Source organism: Bombina bombina, chromosome 1 (genome assembly GCF_027579735.1).
Source record: "Bombina bombina isolate aBomBom1 chromosome 1, aBomBom1.pri, whole genome shotgun sequence".
Lineage (NCBI taxonomy): Eukaryota > Metazoa > Chordata > Amphibia > Anura > Bombinatoridae > Bombina > Bombina bombina.
Window position 1 is genome coordinate 169111134 of NC_069499.1, and position 13777 is coordinate 169124910.

Below are 13777 nucleotides of genomic sequence, written 5' to 3' on the forward strand. Positions count from 1 at the left end.
TGCTTTTAAATGTGCCTTTGTTTAACAATACTATCAGTCACAGAATTCAGCACATAGCAGAGGATTTCAATGATCAATTTAGTTGAAAAACTGAAAGGAATTTGGCTTGCAGCCAGATGAGGCCGTGGACAATAACAAGGATACACATTTAATACAATTTGGACAATAAACAATGGCACTATTAAAGGCAGTCTCCCAATGTAATGTCTATTTATCACAATGTTTATATTAGCATGATATTTACGTGATATTTATATTCTGTTGGGAGTGGTGCTTTGAATTAATAATACATTAGAAAATTGTGGACAAAGAAAGAGATCCACTGAAAGACTGCAGATCTAGCACTCTGTGTCCAGACTTGAAAGGCAGGCAAAAAATTTTGTTTGATTTTTGTGATGTTTGTTGTTTGAATTTTTTCAAATAAAAGATTATTGCTGGTTCTTTAAGATTTTATTAAAGGGATACTAAATCCAAAATTTTTCTTTAAAGATTCAAATAAAGCGTGCTATTTTAAGCAACTTTCAAATTTACTCCTTTTATCAATTTTATTCGTTCTCTTGCTATCTTTATTTAAAAAGCAAGAATGTAAACCTTAGGAGCCAGCCCATTTTTGTTTCAGAACCTGGGTTACGCTTGCTTATTGGTTGGCTGAATGTAGTCACCAGTAAGCAAGTGCTATCCAGGGTGCTGCAATGCTATGTTACATACATACATACATACATACATACATACATACATACATACATACATACAGACACACATCATAATATAAACCAAGACGAAAAAAATATCATAATATAAAACAGTCCACGACAAGGCACTCTCTGGTCATTAATATATATCCTTTAATAGTGACGTTATGGGGTGGTGCCCCCTCTTCAGACTAAATAAAACAAAACATACTACTTAACCCCAATAAATACCCCACCACAACTGACACACATCATCCGTCGTTAAACTCTGTCGGCGTTCCAGTATTGCAACTACGCATGTGCCCTGGTTCACTATGGAGTCACCAAACGTACATTTTAAAAGGAAAAAAAAAAAGAGGACCACAATGATGTATATCTAACATCATCATAGTTCATCAAAGTGTGATTCTGAAAACCAAGTATAAATATATCCCTCTGTTAAATATCCTAAAATCACTAAACATACATCTTGCACTCGTGTTCATTCACAGCTAACGGTCATAAAGATAGCATATCGATAAGTGTTACTAGAAAATTAGATGCAATATTGCTCAACTGTCTACATAAAATCAATAGCAGCTATAATATAATTCTATCCTCAAAGATATCGAAACAGATGCAAACTTAGTATGAGCCCTCCACATCTCAACAGTAATAGTTAAAGGGACAGTAAACCTTAAAAAATAATGTTATATAATTCTGCACATAGTGCAGAATTATATAACGTTATTTAAGTGCTATAGTTATAAAAGCCTTTTTTCCCTTTTAATATGTTAAAAATATGGCGCTTTTACAGACCTGCTCTCTGCTGAGCGGGTCTGTTTTTTTTACTCAGCGCATCGGGCCAGCTGTATAGTCACAGCCCGGCCCGACCGCGCCATAACATTAAGTGAAGCTCGCTCCTGCTGTCAGACAGAGCAGGAGCGAGCTGCACTTAGTCTTATGGCGCGGTCGGCCAGGGCTGTGACTATACAGCTGGCCCGATGCGCTGAGTAAAAAAAACAGACCCGCTCAGCAGAGAGCGGGTCTGTAAAAGCGCCATATTTTTAACATATTAAAAGGGAAAAAAGGCATTTATAACTATAGCACTTAAATAACGTTATATAATTCTGCACTATGTGCAGAATTATATAACATTATTTTTTAGGTTTACTGACACTTTAACACAACAATCTACACTCCTAACAGCTGTACTCCATGCCTGTTACTGTATCAACACACAGATACTACTTTGGAACGCATTCATCTGCTGCACTCATGTTCGTTCAATGCCTCTACCTATAATGTACCGTTATGTACCAATTCTAACGTAATGAGATGCAAATTAACTTTACCATCTAAATGTCATTACTAACAGTTATAATATAAATCTCATGTTAGATGAACATATATGCAGACATTATGTGAACGTTCTTCACTTTATCAGCAATAATCTACACTTAACCACTATAAGCTAATGTCTGTGGGGCCTATTTATCAAAGGTCTTGCGGACCTGATCCGACAGTGCCGATCAGGTCCGCAAGACCTCGCTGAATGCGGAGAGCAATACGCTCTCCGTATTCAGCATTGCACCAGCTGCTAACAAGAGCTGCTGGTGCAACGCCGCCCCCTGCAGACTCGCGGCCAATGGGCCACCAGCAGGGGGGTGTCAATCAACTCGATTGTAATCAACTCGTTGGGTTATGGAGCAACAGTCTTTAGACCGCTGCTTCATAACTGCTGTTTCTGGCGGGTCTGAAGACTCGCCAGAAACACGGGCCCACAACCTCCGTTCAGAGCTTGATAAATGGGCCCCTGTGTCTGTACCTATATTAACACTTGTACTACTTCTATGTCAGCCCTCCTACTGCCTATCAAGGAAGTGATTCAAATGTGATCTAAATTAAACTAAATTACAGACACATAAGTTCTTTCCATAACAACACTAATATCAAAAGATTCTAAATGTTACAATTTCTCACTAACCATGTCTTCTGTTCCTTGCTGTGCAGCTATTATCAGTCACAAATCACTTCTATATTAAACATCTGGCAGACATCACCTGTTATTTAAACCGGTCATACAACTAAAGAAAGCATTGCAGGTCCAAATGGGCGTTTAACCCCTTAGGGACCAAAGTCTCCAGTGTATGAATCCATTTAGATTCTCTTTGTAAATGTAATCTAATCTAAATGAGTTAGGATACTGGATGTTTGGTCATCAAAAAGTGCTCTGCTTGTCCATTTTTTATGGCAGTTCTAATGGCACAGCAGGGATTTTTCCATACGGGTTCTCAGATCATCATTGGTTTTTCCTATGAAATATCTTCCACAGCAGCAGTGTAAGTTAACTTACAGTATACCTGATGTAAAATTTTTGGTTTCTCCATGGGCTAAAACTTTTTACTGGCCATTGGCGAGTAGAAATTGAACTGTGGCGAGTAGTGAAAGATAGTGAGCAAATGTTAAATCAACATAGCTTTTCTATAGCAAACACTGCAGTATTGACAATATCAGTATAGGTGTCAGTTTCTGCAGGCAAAATGAGCTATTTCAAATGATTGTCCCCTTTATCAAGCTAAAGGCCACCCATGGTTAGTTGTTCAGGTTACTACCCATATAAAAATTTTAAAAAAGCAAATTGGCCTCTAAGCAGATTTGTTTCATGTCCCTGCTACCTTAGATTGAACCTGCCTTGGGCAATATAAATTTGCATCATATGAGAGGGGAGATAAATGCTGTCTCTATGCTGTAAAATGGAAAGCAAATGTATATACTGTATGTTGAATAATTGTATTAAAAGGATTTACGGCCAGATTACGAGTTTTGCGTTATGAGGGGTGAGGTATTAACTTGCACGTTATTCTCACCTCTCACTTACCTACAGCGCTGGCATTACAGTTTTTTATAAACCCGGCGTTAAAAGGCAAGAAGTGAACGTAGAGCAAAATTGTGCTCCATACCACACTCCAATACCAGCGCTGCTTAAATCAGCGGTGAGCTGGTTGTGCGTGCTCGTGCACAATTTCCCCATAGACATCAATGGGGAGAGCCGGCTGAGAAAGTCTAACACCTGCCAAAAAGCAGCGTAAAGCTCAGTAACACAGCCCCATTGATTCCTATGGGGAAATTAAATTTATGTTTACACCTAACACCCTAACGTGAACCCTGAGTCTAAACACCCCTAATCTTACACTTATTAACCCCTAATCTGCCGTTCCGGACATCGCCGCCACCTACATTATATTTATGAACCCCTAATCTGTTGCATTCAACATCGCTGACACCTACATTATATTTATTAACCCCTAATCTGCCATCCCCAATGTCGCCGCAACCTACCTACATTTATTAACCCCTAATCTGCCGCCCCCCAACATAATAAACATATTAACCCCTAAACCGCTGCACTCCTCCCTCACAAACATTAGTTAAATATTAACCCCAATCTGCTGTCCCTAACATCGCCGCCACCTACCTACATTTATTAACCCCTAATCTGCCACCCCCAACGTTGCCGCCACTACTATACTAAAGTTATTAACCCCTAAACCTAAGTCTAACTCTAACACCCACTAACTTAAATAAAACCTACTATTAATAACTAAATAATTCCTATATAAAACGAAATACTTACCTGTAAAATAAACCCTAAGCTAGCTACAATATAACTAATAGTTACATTGTATCTAGCTTAGGGTTTATTTTTATTTTACAGGCAAGTTTGTATTTATTTAACTAGGTAGAATAGTTACTAAATAGTTATTAACTATTTAATAACTATCTAGCTAAAATAAATACAAATTGACCTGTAAAATTAAACCTAACCTAACCCTACAATTAAATAAATTCCCTAAATTAAATACAATTAACTAACTAAATTCAAAACAATTAGCTAAATTACAAAAAAGAAATACAAGATCTTTAAACTAATTACACCTAATCTACATCTGCCGACTTAGTTGAGGACATCTTGCCGCTTGGATGAAGACTTCTCCCGGTAAGTGGATCTTCGGGGGTTAGTGTTAGGATTTTTTTAAGGATGTATTGGGGGTGTGTTTTTTTTTTTTAGGTTAGGGCTTTGGGCCACAATAGAGCTAAATGCCCTTTTAAGGGCAATGCCCATCCAAATGCCCTTTTCAGGGCAATGGGGAGCTTAGGTTTTTTTAGTTAGGGGTTTATTTGGGGGGTTGGTTGTGTGGGTGGTGGGTTTTACTGTTGGGTGGTTGTTTGTATTTTTTTTTAAAGGTAAAAGAGCTGATTTCTTTGGGGCAATGCCCAGCAAAAGGCTCTTTTAAGGGCTATTGGCAGTTTAGTTTAGGCTAGGGTTTTTTTTATTTTGGGTGGGCTTTTTTTATTTTGATAGGGCTATTAGATTAGGTGTAATTAGTTTAAAGATCTTGTAATTTGTTTTTTATTTTCTGTAATTTAGTGTTTGTTTTTTTTGTAATTTAGCTAATTGTTTTGAATTTAGTTAATTGTATTTAATTTAGGGAATTTATTTAATTGTAGGGTTAGGTGTTAGTGTAACTTAGGTTAGGTTTTATTTTACAGGTAAATTTGTATTTATTTTAGCTAGGTAGTTATTAAATAGTTAATAACTATTTAGTAACTATTCTACCTAGTTAAAATAAATGCAAACTTGTCTGTAAAATAAAAATAAACCCTAAGCTAGCTACAATGTAACTATTAGTTATATTCTATCTATTCTATCTATCTTAGAGTTTATTTTATAGTTAAGTATTTCGTTTTAAATAGGTATTATTTAGGTAATGATAGTAATTTTTATATTTAAGTTAGGGGGTGTTAGGGTTAGGGTTAGACTTAGATTTAGGGGTTAATAAATGTAATATAGTGGCAGCGACTTTGGGGTGGCAGAAGAGGGGTTAATAAATGTAGGAAGGTGGCGGCGATGTTAGGGACAGCAGATTAGGGGTTAATAATTAACTGTTTGCAAGGTGGGAGTTCGGCGGTTTAGGGGTTAATGTTTATTATAGTGGCGGCGATGTCTGGAGCAGCAGATTAGGGGTTAAAAATTTAATTTTAGTGTTTGCGATGCGGGAGGGCCTCGGTTTTGGGGTTAATAGGTAGTTTATGGGTGTTAGTGTACTTTTTAACACTTTAGTTATGAGTTTTATGCTACGACGTAGTGTAAAACTCATAACTACTGACTTTAGAATGCGTTACGAATCTTGACGGGGCAGGTTGTACCGCTCACTTTTTGGCCTCCCATGACAAGCTCGTAATACCGGCGCTATGGAAGTCCCATAGAAAAAAGACTATACGCAATTTGCGTAAGTTGATTTGCAGTAAGGCCAAAAAAGTGTGCGGGACAGCTGTACCTACAAGACTCGTAATAGCAGCGGTAGTAAAAAAGCAGAGTTATGAGGCTTAATGCTGCTTTTTTACTCATAACGCAAGACTCGTAATCTAGCCGCTAGTTTGTTATGGTTTAAAATAACAAATATTAAAAATTACTACACAAATTAGGTGTTTCACAATGGCTAAACATATGCAAAGAGGGGGTGGGGTGAGTGGTGTGGGCGGGATTAGTGGCGAGTAACATTTTTCCCTGGCTTGTAGCTTAGGACTTGAAATTTTGAGCCCTGGCTAAAAAAAAAAAGAACTTTTGTAGTACAGTGAGGAAGCAGAACATAAGCATTTTCTTTGTCATATAGATCTGATACTGAGTGGCGAGTTATTTGTGTTGAGTGATGTTGGTGATCTCCCAACTGTTTTGCATATCATATTGTCGTCACTCAATGGCACCACGTCACCCCTGGTCCAGAACCCTTTTCAATCTTCTAGTTTTGTTATTATGTATAAGAAAATTCAGGCAATGTCCTTTGCATATTGTCTGGGTATTAGGTAAGTTGTTCTCAGTATTCAGAGATATCAGGTAGGTGTCTGGCAGGAGAACATATCTGGAATATATTGAGGGCCATATTTGTACTAAGTCCAGTGGATCATACAGAGTAACTTCAATGTTTTACAAGAGTTGTTTTCTCCATTCTTACCATAATTCTTTTTTTCATGTGAATATTCCAGCTGTGGTGTTTTTCTATGGTTGGTAGAGATGAGAGAAATTAGTCCAGCGTAGACCTAAACCGTGGTTAGATTCTACTTGATACAATCCTCTTGCGCTCCTCCCTCTGCACTCTACTGTGTCTTAGTAAACACTTTGTTGCACACACTGTAGTTAGACTTTTGCTGTGGGGCAGTTGTAAGGGTGGAAAGTACAGTCAAATAAGTTTTGAGGTTGGAAGGTGACACGTGCACCCATTAAATTATATTGGTTGCCCATCCCTGTTTATTGTAAAGGTGAGCTTATGGACAGTAAACTCAAAATTCAATTGATTTGGTTAGAACATTTTATTTCTGTTATCAATTTTGCTAAGTTCTTTTGGTATATTTAGTTAGAGTAATCCTAGGTGAGCTCAGGAGCGTGCATGTGTTTTTAAAGGGACACTGAATCCAAATTTTTCTTTTGTGATTCAGATAGAGGATGACATTTTAAGCAACTTTCTAATTTACTCCTATTATCAAATTTTCTTCATTCTCTTGGTATCTTTACTTGAAATGTAAGTTTAGATGCCGGCCCATTTTTGGTGAACAACCTGGATTGTCCTTGCTGATTGGTGGATAAATTTATCCACCAATAAAAAAGTGCTATCCAGAGTTCTAAACCAAAAAAAAAGCTTAGATGCCTTCTTTTTCAAAATAAGATAGCAAGAGAACGAAGAAAAATTGACAATAGGAGTAAATTAGAAAGTTGCTTAAAATTGCAAGCTCTATCTGAATCACGAAATTTAATTTTTGGGTTCAGTGTCCCTTTAAGCCATCTAGCAGCAGTGTTTGTAACTATGTATAACGTTGCTATAAACAATGTTGCAAATACTGCTTCCATTAGCCTGCTATAGCCACATGTACAGTCCTGAGCTCCTATCAGCCTACATAGGTTTAATTTTCAACAAAGAATTCCAAGAGAACAAAGAAAATTTGATAATAGAAGCAAATTGGAAAGTTGTTTAAGATTGCATGTTTTGATTCATGAAAGTTAATTTTGCCTTTACTGTCCTTAAAGGGATTCACATATCTTTTCTGTTCTTTTGTGTGAGGCTCCTGCCAGGAACATCTATTGTCACATGAGGTGTCCAATACATGTTAAAGGGATAGGACAGTCAAAATTAAACTTCCATGATTCGGGTAGAGCATGTCATTTTAAATTCACTTTGGTTTTCAAATTTACTTTGTTCTCTTGGCATCCTTCATTGAAAGAATAGGTACATATATCCTACACTTGTGATTGGTAGCTAAACACATTTTCCATGTGTTATTGGCAGACTAGACGTGCTCACCTAGCTCTCTGTAGTTCATTGCTTCTCCTTCAGCAAAGGATACAAAGAGAATGAAGCAAATTATATAATAGAATTAAATTGTAAGACATATTTTATCATCCCCTATTTAGAGAGATAATATTAACTTGGCATAAACTAAACAAGATAATGGAGTAAACTAAAAAAGCTAATTCTAGGAGGTTTGTATGCTAATTTCTTAGACATTGAACACTGCCTCTAATCTGAATGCATTTTGACCACTAGAGGGCATTAGTTCATGTGTTTCATATAGATAACATTGAGCTCATGCACGTGAAGTTACCCTGGAACCAGCACTGATTGGCTAAAGTGCATGTCTGTCAAAAGATTTGAAATAAGGGGGCAGTCTGCAGAGGCTTAGATACAAGGTAATCACAGAGGTAAAAAGTGGATTTCTATAACAGTGTTGGTTATGCAAAACTGGGGAATGGGTAATAAAGGGATTATCTGTCTTTTTAAGCAACAAAAATTCTGGTGTTGACTGTCCCTTTAAAGGTAATCCTGCTTTTCCAGCAGGAAATGTGTATAAAATATTTGCTAAATGGGGATATAAAGGGATTACAAATATATCGGCTAACTTTACACCAAAATTGGTTGACTTTTTAGGCAATTTCCTAACAAAGATTACAGGGGTCAAAATCACTATCTTAGAACTGAATATTTTCTTGCCTTCCATTGATACCAAACTTAGAGGAATAATAAATTATTAATGTTCTACTTCTGGCAAGAAAACTAATTTTTAAACTATGGATCACCAATAAAGCACCAACAATGGTCATTTTTAAAAATAACGTAAGAAAACATATTATGATAGAACAATGTGATATGTTGTTTGGTAAAATTAATTGAATCAAGTTTTTTAAGATTAATTGGGAGCTGTATATGAGGATGTTTAGGAATGAAAATAATCAAGAACATAATGATTGGTTAAATCTAGAGAGTCCATCGCAAAACAAAATTATTGTATTAATTCAAATGTAGATTTTTATGGTAATTGTTTAAACTATGGAACACGATTGTATTTGTATTTATTTTTATTGTTTTATGTTTTTTTTTCTTATTTAGTCTTTGTATATTTTTTTTAATAAATATATAAAAAAAAAGTATATTGTAAACTGGTTTAAAATTGAATCCTCTCTGAATCATGAAAGACAAATTTTGTTTTTTATGTCCTTTAATATAATATTGATTATGCTATAATTATGAGACATTGTCCAAGGATTTCTTAGGCCAAACTGTGTCAAGGCACAGCAGAGGTTAAGTCATCTCTACGTAATGTTTAACATCATACCGTGGTGAGAAATAAACTTGTTGCTAGGCAGCTAAGATTCCTTTGCATTAAAAACAATAGTCACTGCTGATAACTTGAGAACTATGATTTTTTTTTTTCAATTTCTATTCATTATGAAGAAAAATTATCCCCATGGTGACACATACAGACTTACATAGATTTGCCGTGACTGTGCGTAATGCTGTCTTTAAGATGTACACTATTAATATAACAAAGCTTGAAACAAGTAGGCCTACCTTCTGTTGCTGTTGTAAACTGGTGGTAACATAACTCTCCATAGACTAAAACTAAACAGCAATGGAAACTGGAATGGAGCAGTAAGATACCGAAGTAGCCTACAACTAAAAGTAGTTTACGGCTCCATGTTAGTACCAGGTTTCCATTTAAATATTTTGCGCGTTGCTTGCAGTTACTCTTTTTGTGTAGGCGTTGAAACTTCCAACCAATGTCTGACTTCTTGCCACATAATTTTAAGTGCCTAGGGCAGCACAAAACCTAAATACGCTTCTGCATAAGGAGGATAACCAAATTTATGAGCTATATCTGTAGACTCTGGGACTGTCCAGGGTAAACCTGGCCCAGGTGACAACCTTATTTACAAAGTATCTTCCTAATTCTGTCAGTTTTTCAATTATGTACTTACTCAAAATTCTATTTATAACGGCTAAACTTTTTTCTGTTAAATTCTGTTCCTTTTCGCAGTATGCACCAGATGGAGTACAAAAGATTTTAATTGGAAATAAAGCTGATGAAGAACAAAAACGACAAGTTGGAAAAAATCAAGGGATGAAGGTATGTTTAGGATTTTGTGCATTTTTAAAGCTATGATTATATTTTTAAATCCTATGTCTGACAAAAATATCTGCCTTACTAAAATGTGAGTATATTTTAATTGTTGGGTGTCTAAATTTTGCTAGCAGAGACGCAGAATGGTGGGGATACATTTAAATTATAGTAAAGCTAACAGTCTTTAATTTTATTAGTCTAATATTAAATATTTAGAGATTAGACCAGCATGGGCCTTAATTTAGAGATTAGACCAGCATGGGCCTTAATTTAGAGATTAGACCAGCATGGTCCTTAATTTAGAGAATAGATCAGCATGGTCCTTAATTTAGAGATTAGACCAGCATGGTTCTTAATTTAGTGTAATAATAAAATGCTTTAAAATGTTCATCTTTCATTATATACTTAAAGGACCAGAGTACTGTAAAATTGTTTTCCACCTAATGTGTAACCACAACTAAATTAATTGGGCTGAGCTTGCAGGGATAGCAGACCCCATTATCTTATCTCTCTTTGTACACACACAATCTTCCTTATCTTATCTTCCACTGTATGCATTAAGACCCATACTGAGGGTATAATGATTTTACATGATTTATCTCCACAATGCTAAGTTTTTAGTCAGGCCCTTAGAGAGAACAATTGAAAATGTAATTTAAAAGTTCAACAAGTAAAATAAATAATTGGGAACACATTAAAGTGTAGGAAAATGTTTACAGTACAATGTTTTATAACTCCAGCAAGGTAAATCCGGGCGCTAGGTGCACTCCTGTGCCTTTCCTGGATGCAGCAGGTGACTGATGCATATATATATATTCTGCTCTTAAACGGGCTATATATTATTGGGAGTTTCTATGCATTGTGCCTGAGAGCTCAAATTAAACTTTATGTTCAACTTTTTTTAATCAGGAGTGAAATATAGCGAGAAACAAACCTGTTTAAATAATAAAATGCAATAAAATGATTTCATTACTACACTAGAATTAACACAAACATCCCAAACAGTATGAATACTGTGTTCCTTATGAGGTGCAGTAATAATGAACTAATCGTATACAGACAGCACTTAAAGGAACAGGGACCCTATTAAAGCTTATTTTACATGTTATGCTGACTCACTGCTATGTTCGTACAAATGTTTTCCTCTCCCTCACTGTGGGGTCATAGCTGCTCCACTACAATGACGGCAATGCAAAGTGTTTAGTTTGCAATATATTATAGGGTCCCTTTTTCATTGCAGAGTATTTTCAAAGAATAGTTGTACAGACACCAGGATTTTGTTTAAATTGTGGTTTGATTGTTCTGTGTCCCATGCATAGCATAAACCAGCTATTTGATTTGTATCATTTGTAGATTACACAACTTGCTTTTTGGTCTCCCACTTAAATGTCCAGTTTTTAAAGTGCATTAAAGTGTTGGCTAAATGCAAAATGTCTTCTATGACTCAGTAAATTACAAATATGGAGCAGAAAGAGGTGAGGACAGTCAAGGGGATGAAATCACTACTGTATATATATATATATATATACTAGTAATCCAGTAGGTACAATTATTGATTTTAATATTATGGCAGCCAAGGGGTACATTGGTTTGATCAAGAGCTTGGACTTTTGCAGAGTGCGAGCCACCTATCATTGTGACCAGTTACCTACAGATTGTCCAGTATTTTTGCAGGGAACAACTGGCAACCCTAGGGACAAATCACAATAATTTTTACACAAAAGTACAAGGTGAGTGATACTGCCTCTGATTGGCGGCAGTGTCTCCAGCTGGGAAAAAAAAAAAAGTCAAAATCAAGAGCCACATTATAGGCTGCGTTATTTCATTTAATTCATTTCAAAGATAAAGGGCTAAATTACAAGTGGGCGCTATTTGCACAAGCTGCGATAAGCAATATCGAGACTGTGCTAACTTGCGCGTGTTACACGTATTACAAGTTGAAAGTAAATGCGTTCGCTTGAGCGGAAACCAACGCCTAGATTTAGAGTTCTGCGTTAGCCGTTAAAACCAGCGTTAGGGGGTTAATAGCTATTGTACCTGGTTAAAATAAATACAAAGTTGCCTGTAAAATAAATATAAATCCTAAAATAGTTACAATAAAATTATTTGTTATAGTGTAGCTATATTAGGGTTTATTTTACAGGTAAGTATTTAGCTTTAAATAGGAATAATTTATTTAATAAGATTTAATTTATTTCGTTATATTATATTTAATTTAGGGGAGTGTTAGGGTTAGACTTAGCTTTAGGGGTTAATACATTTATTAGAGTAGCGGTGAGGTCCGGTCGGCAGATTAGGGGTTAATACTTGAAGTTAGGTGTCGGCGATGTTAGGGAGGGCAGATTAGGGGTTAATACTATTAATTATAGGGTTTTTGAGGCGGGAGTGAGGCGGATTAGGGGTTAATACATTTATCATAGTAGCGGGGAGGTCCAGTCGGCAGATTAGTGGTTAATAATTGTAGGTAGGTGGCGGCGACGTTGGGAGCGACAGATTAGGGGTTAATAAATATAATATAGGGGTCGGCGGTGTTAGGGGCAGCAGATTAGGGGTACATAGGGATAACGTAGGTTGATGCGGTGTACGGAGCGGCAGATTAGGTGTTAAAAAAAATATGCAGGGGTCAGCGATAGCGGGGGCGGCAGATTAGGGGTTAATAAGTGTAAGGTTAGGGGTGTTTAGACTCGGGGTACATATTAGGGTGTTAGGTGCAGACTTAGGAAGTGTTTCCCCATAGGAAACAATGGGGCTGCGTTAGAAGCTGAACGCTGCTTTTTTGCAGGTGTTAGGTTTTTTTCAGCTCAAACTGCCCCATTGTTTCCTATGGGGGAATCGTGCACGAGCACATTTTTGAAGCTGGCCGCGTCCGTAAGCACCGCTGGTATTGAGAGTTGCAGTGGCGGTAAATATGCCTGTACGCTCCCTTTTTTGAGCCTAACGCAGCCCTTCTGTGAACTCTAAATACCAGCGGTATTTAAAAGGTGCGTGGGAAAAAATACACGCGTAGCTAACGCACCCCTTTGGCCGCAGAACTCTAAATCTAGCCGTAAATTTGCACTTGTAGGGTTAGACTGACTAAAGACCTTGCCTAATGGCTAAGTGTTAAAAAAAAATGTGCACAAACACAACATAAATACATTAAAATAAACTGTTGCACTCATACATACACTATCTCTCTGATACAAATTATTTATATCAATAATAATATATTTCTTTATAACGGTTAAAATGTATGTTATTGTATATACTGTATATGTGTGTATGTGTGTAATATATATATATATATATATATATATATATATATATATATATATATATATATATAATCTACTGTATACAACAGAAGTGAGTACACCTCTCTGCTTTATCACGTAAATGTCAAATGATTCAAAATTGTATCACCTCTCAATAATCGCATTATTTCTAAGTTAACAGGTAGAGTATTTCCTCTTATGAATAATAAAAATGAATAGGAAGACTATATTGAAAATACAGGCCCCCAAAGAAGAAACTCAATGCAACAAAAGTGAATAAACCTGTGATCACTGAAACAAAATTGAGTACACCTGTGATTTCCAATTAGCCTAATGGCATGAGCATGGTTGTAAAATGACACATGAACACTAGAACTTTCTTAATTTTGGACCTATTGG

At 36.2% G+C, this 13777-nt stretch overlaps 1 protein-coding gene across 1 annotated transcript in view; it reads left to right on the top strand.

Annotated features, from left to right (window-relative positions):
• Positions 1–13777, top strand: part of RAB15 (RAB15, member RAS oncogene family) — a 114284-nt gene that overhangs the window by 71975 nt on the left and 28532 nt on the right. The window contains exon 5 of the mRNA XM_053689558.1: positions 10041–10130. Within this exon, the coding sequence (XP_053545533.1) occupies positions 10041–10130 (90 nt within the window). The remainder of the gene's footprint in view (positions 1–10040; positions 10131–13777) is intronic.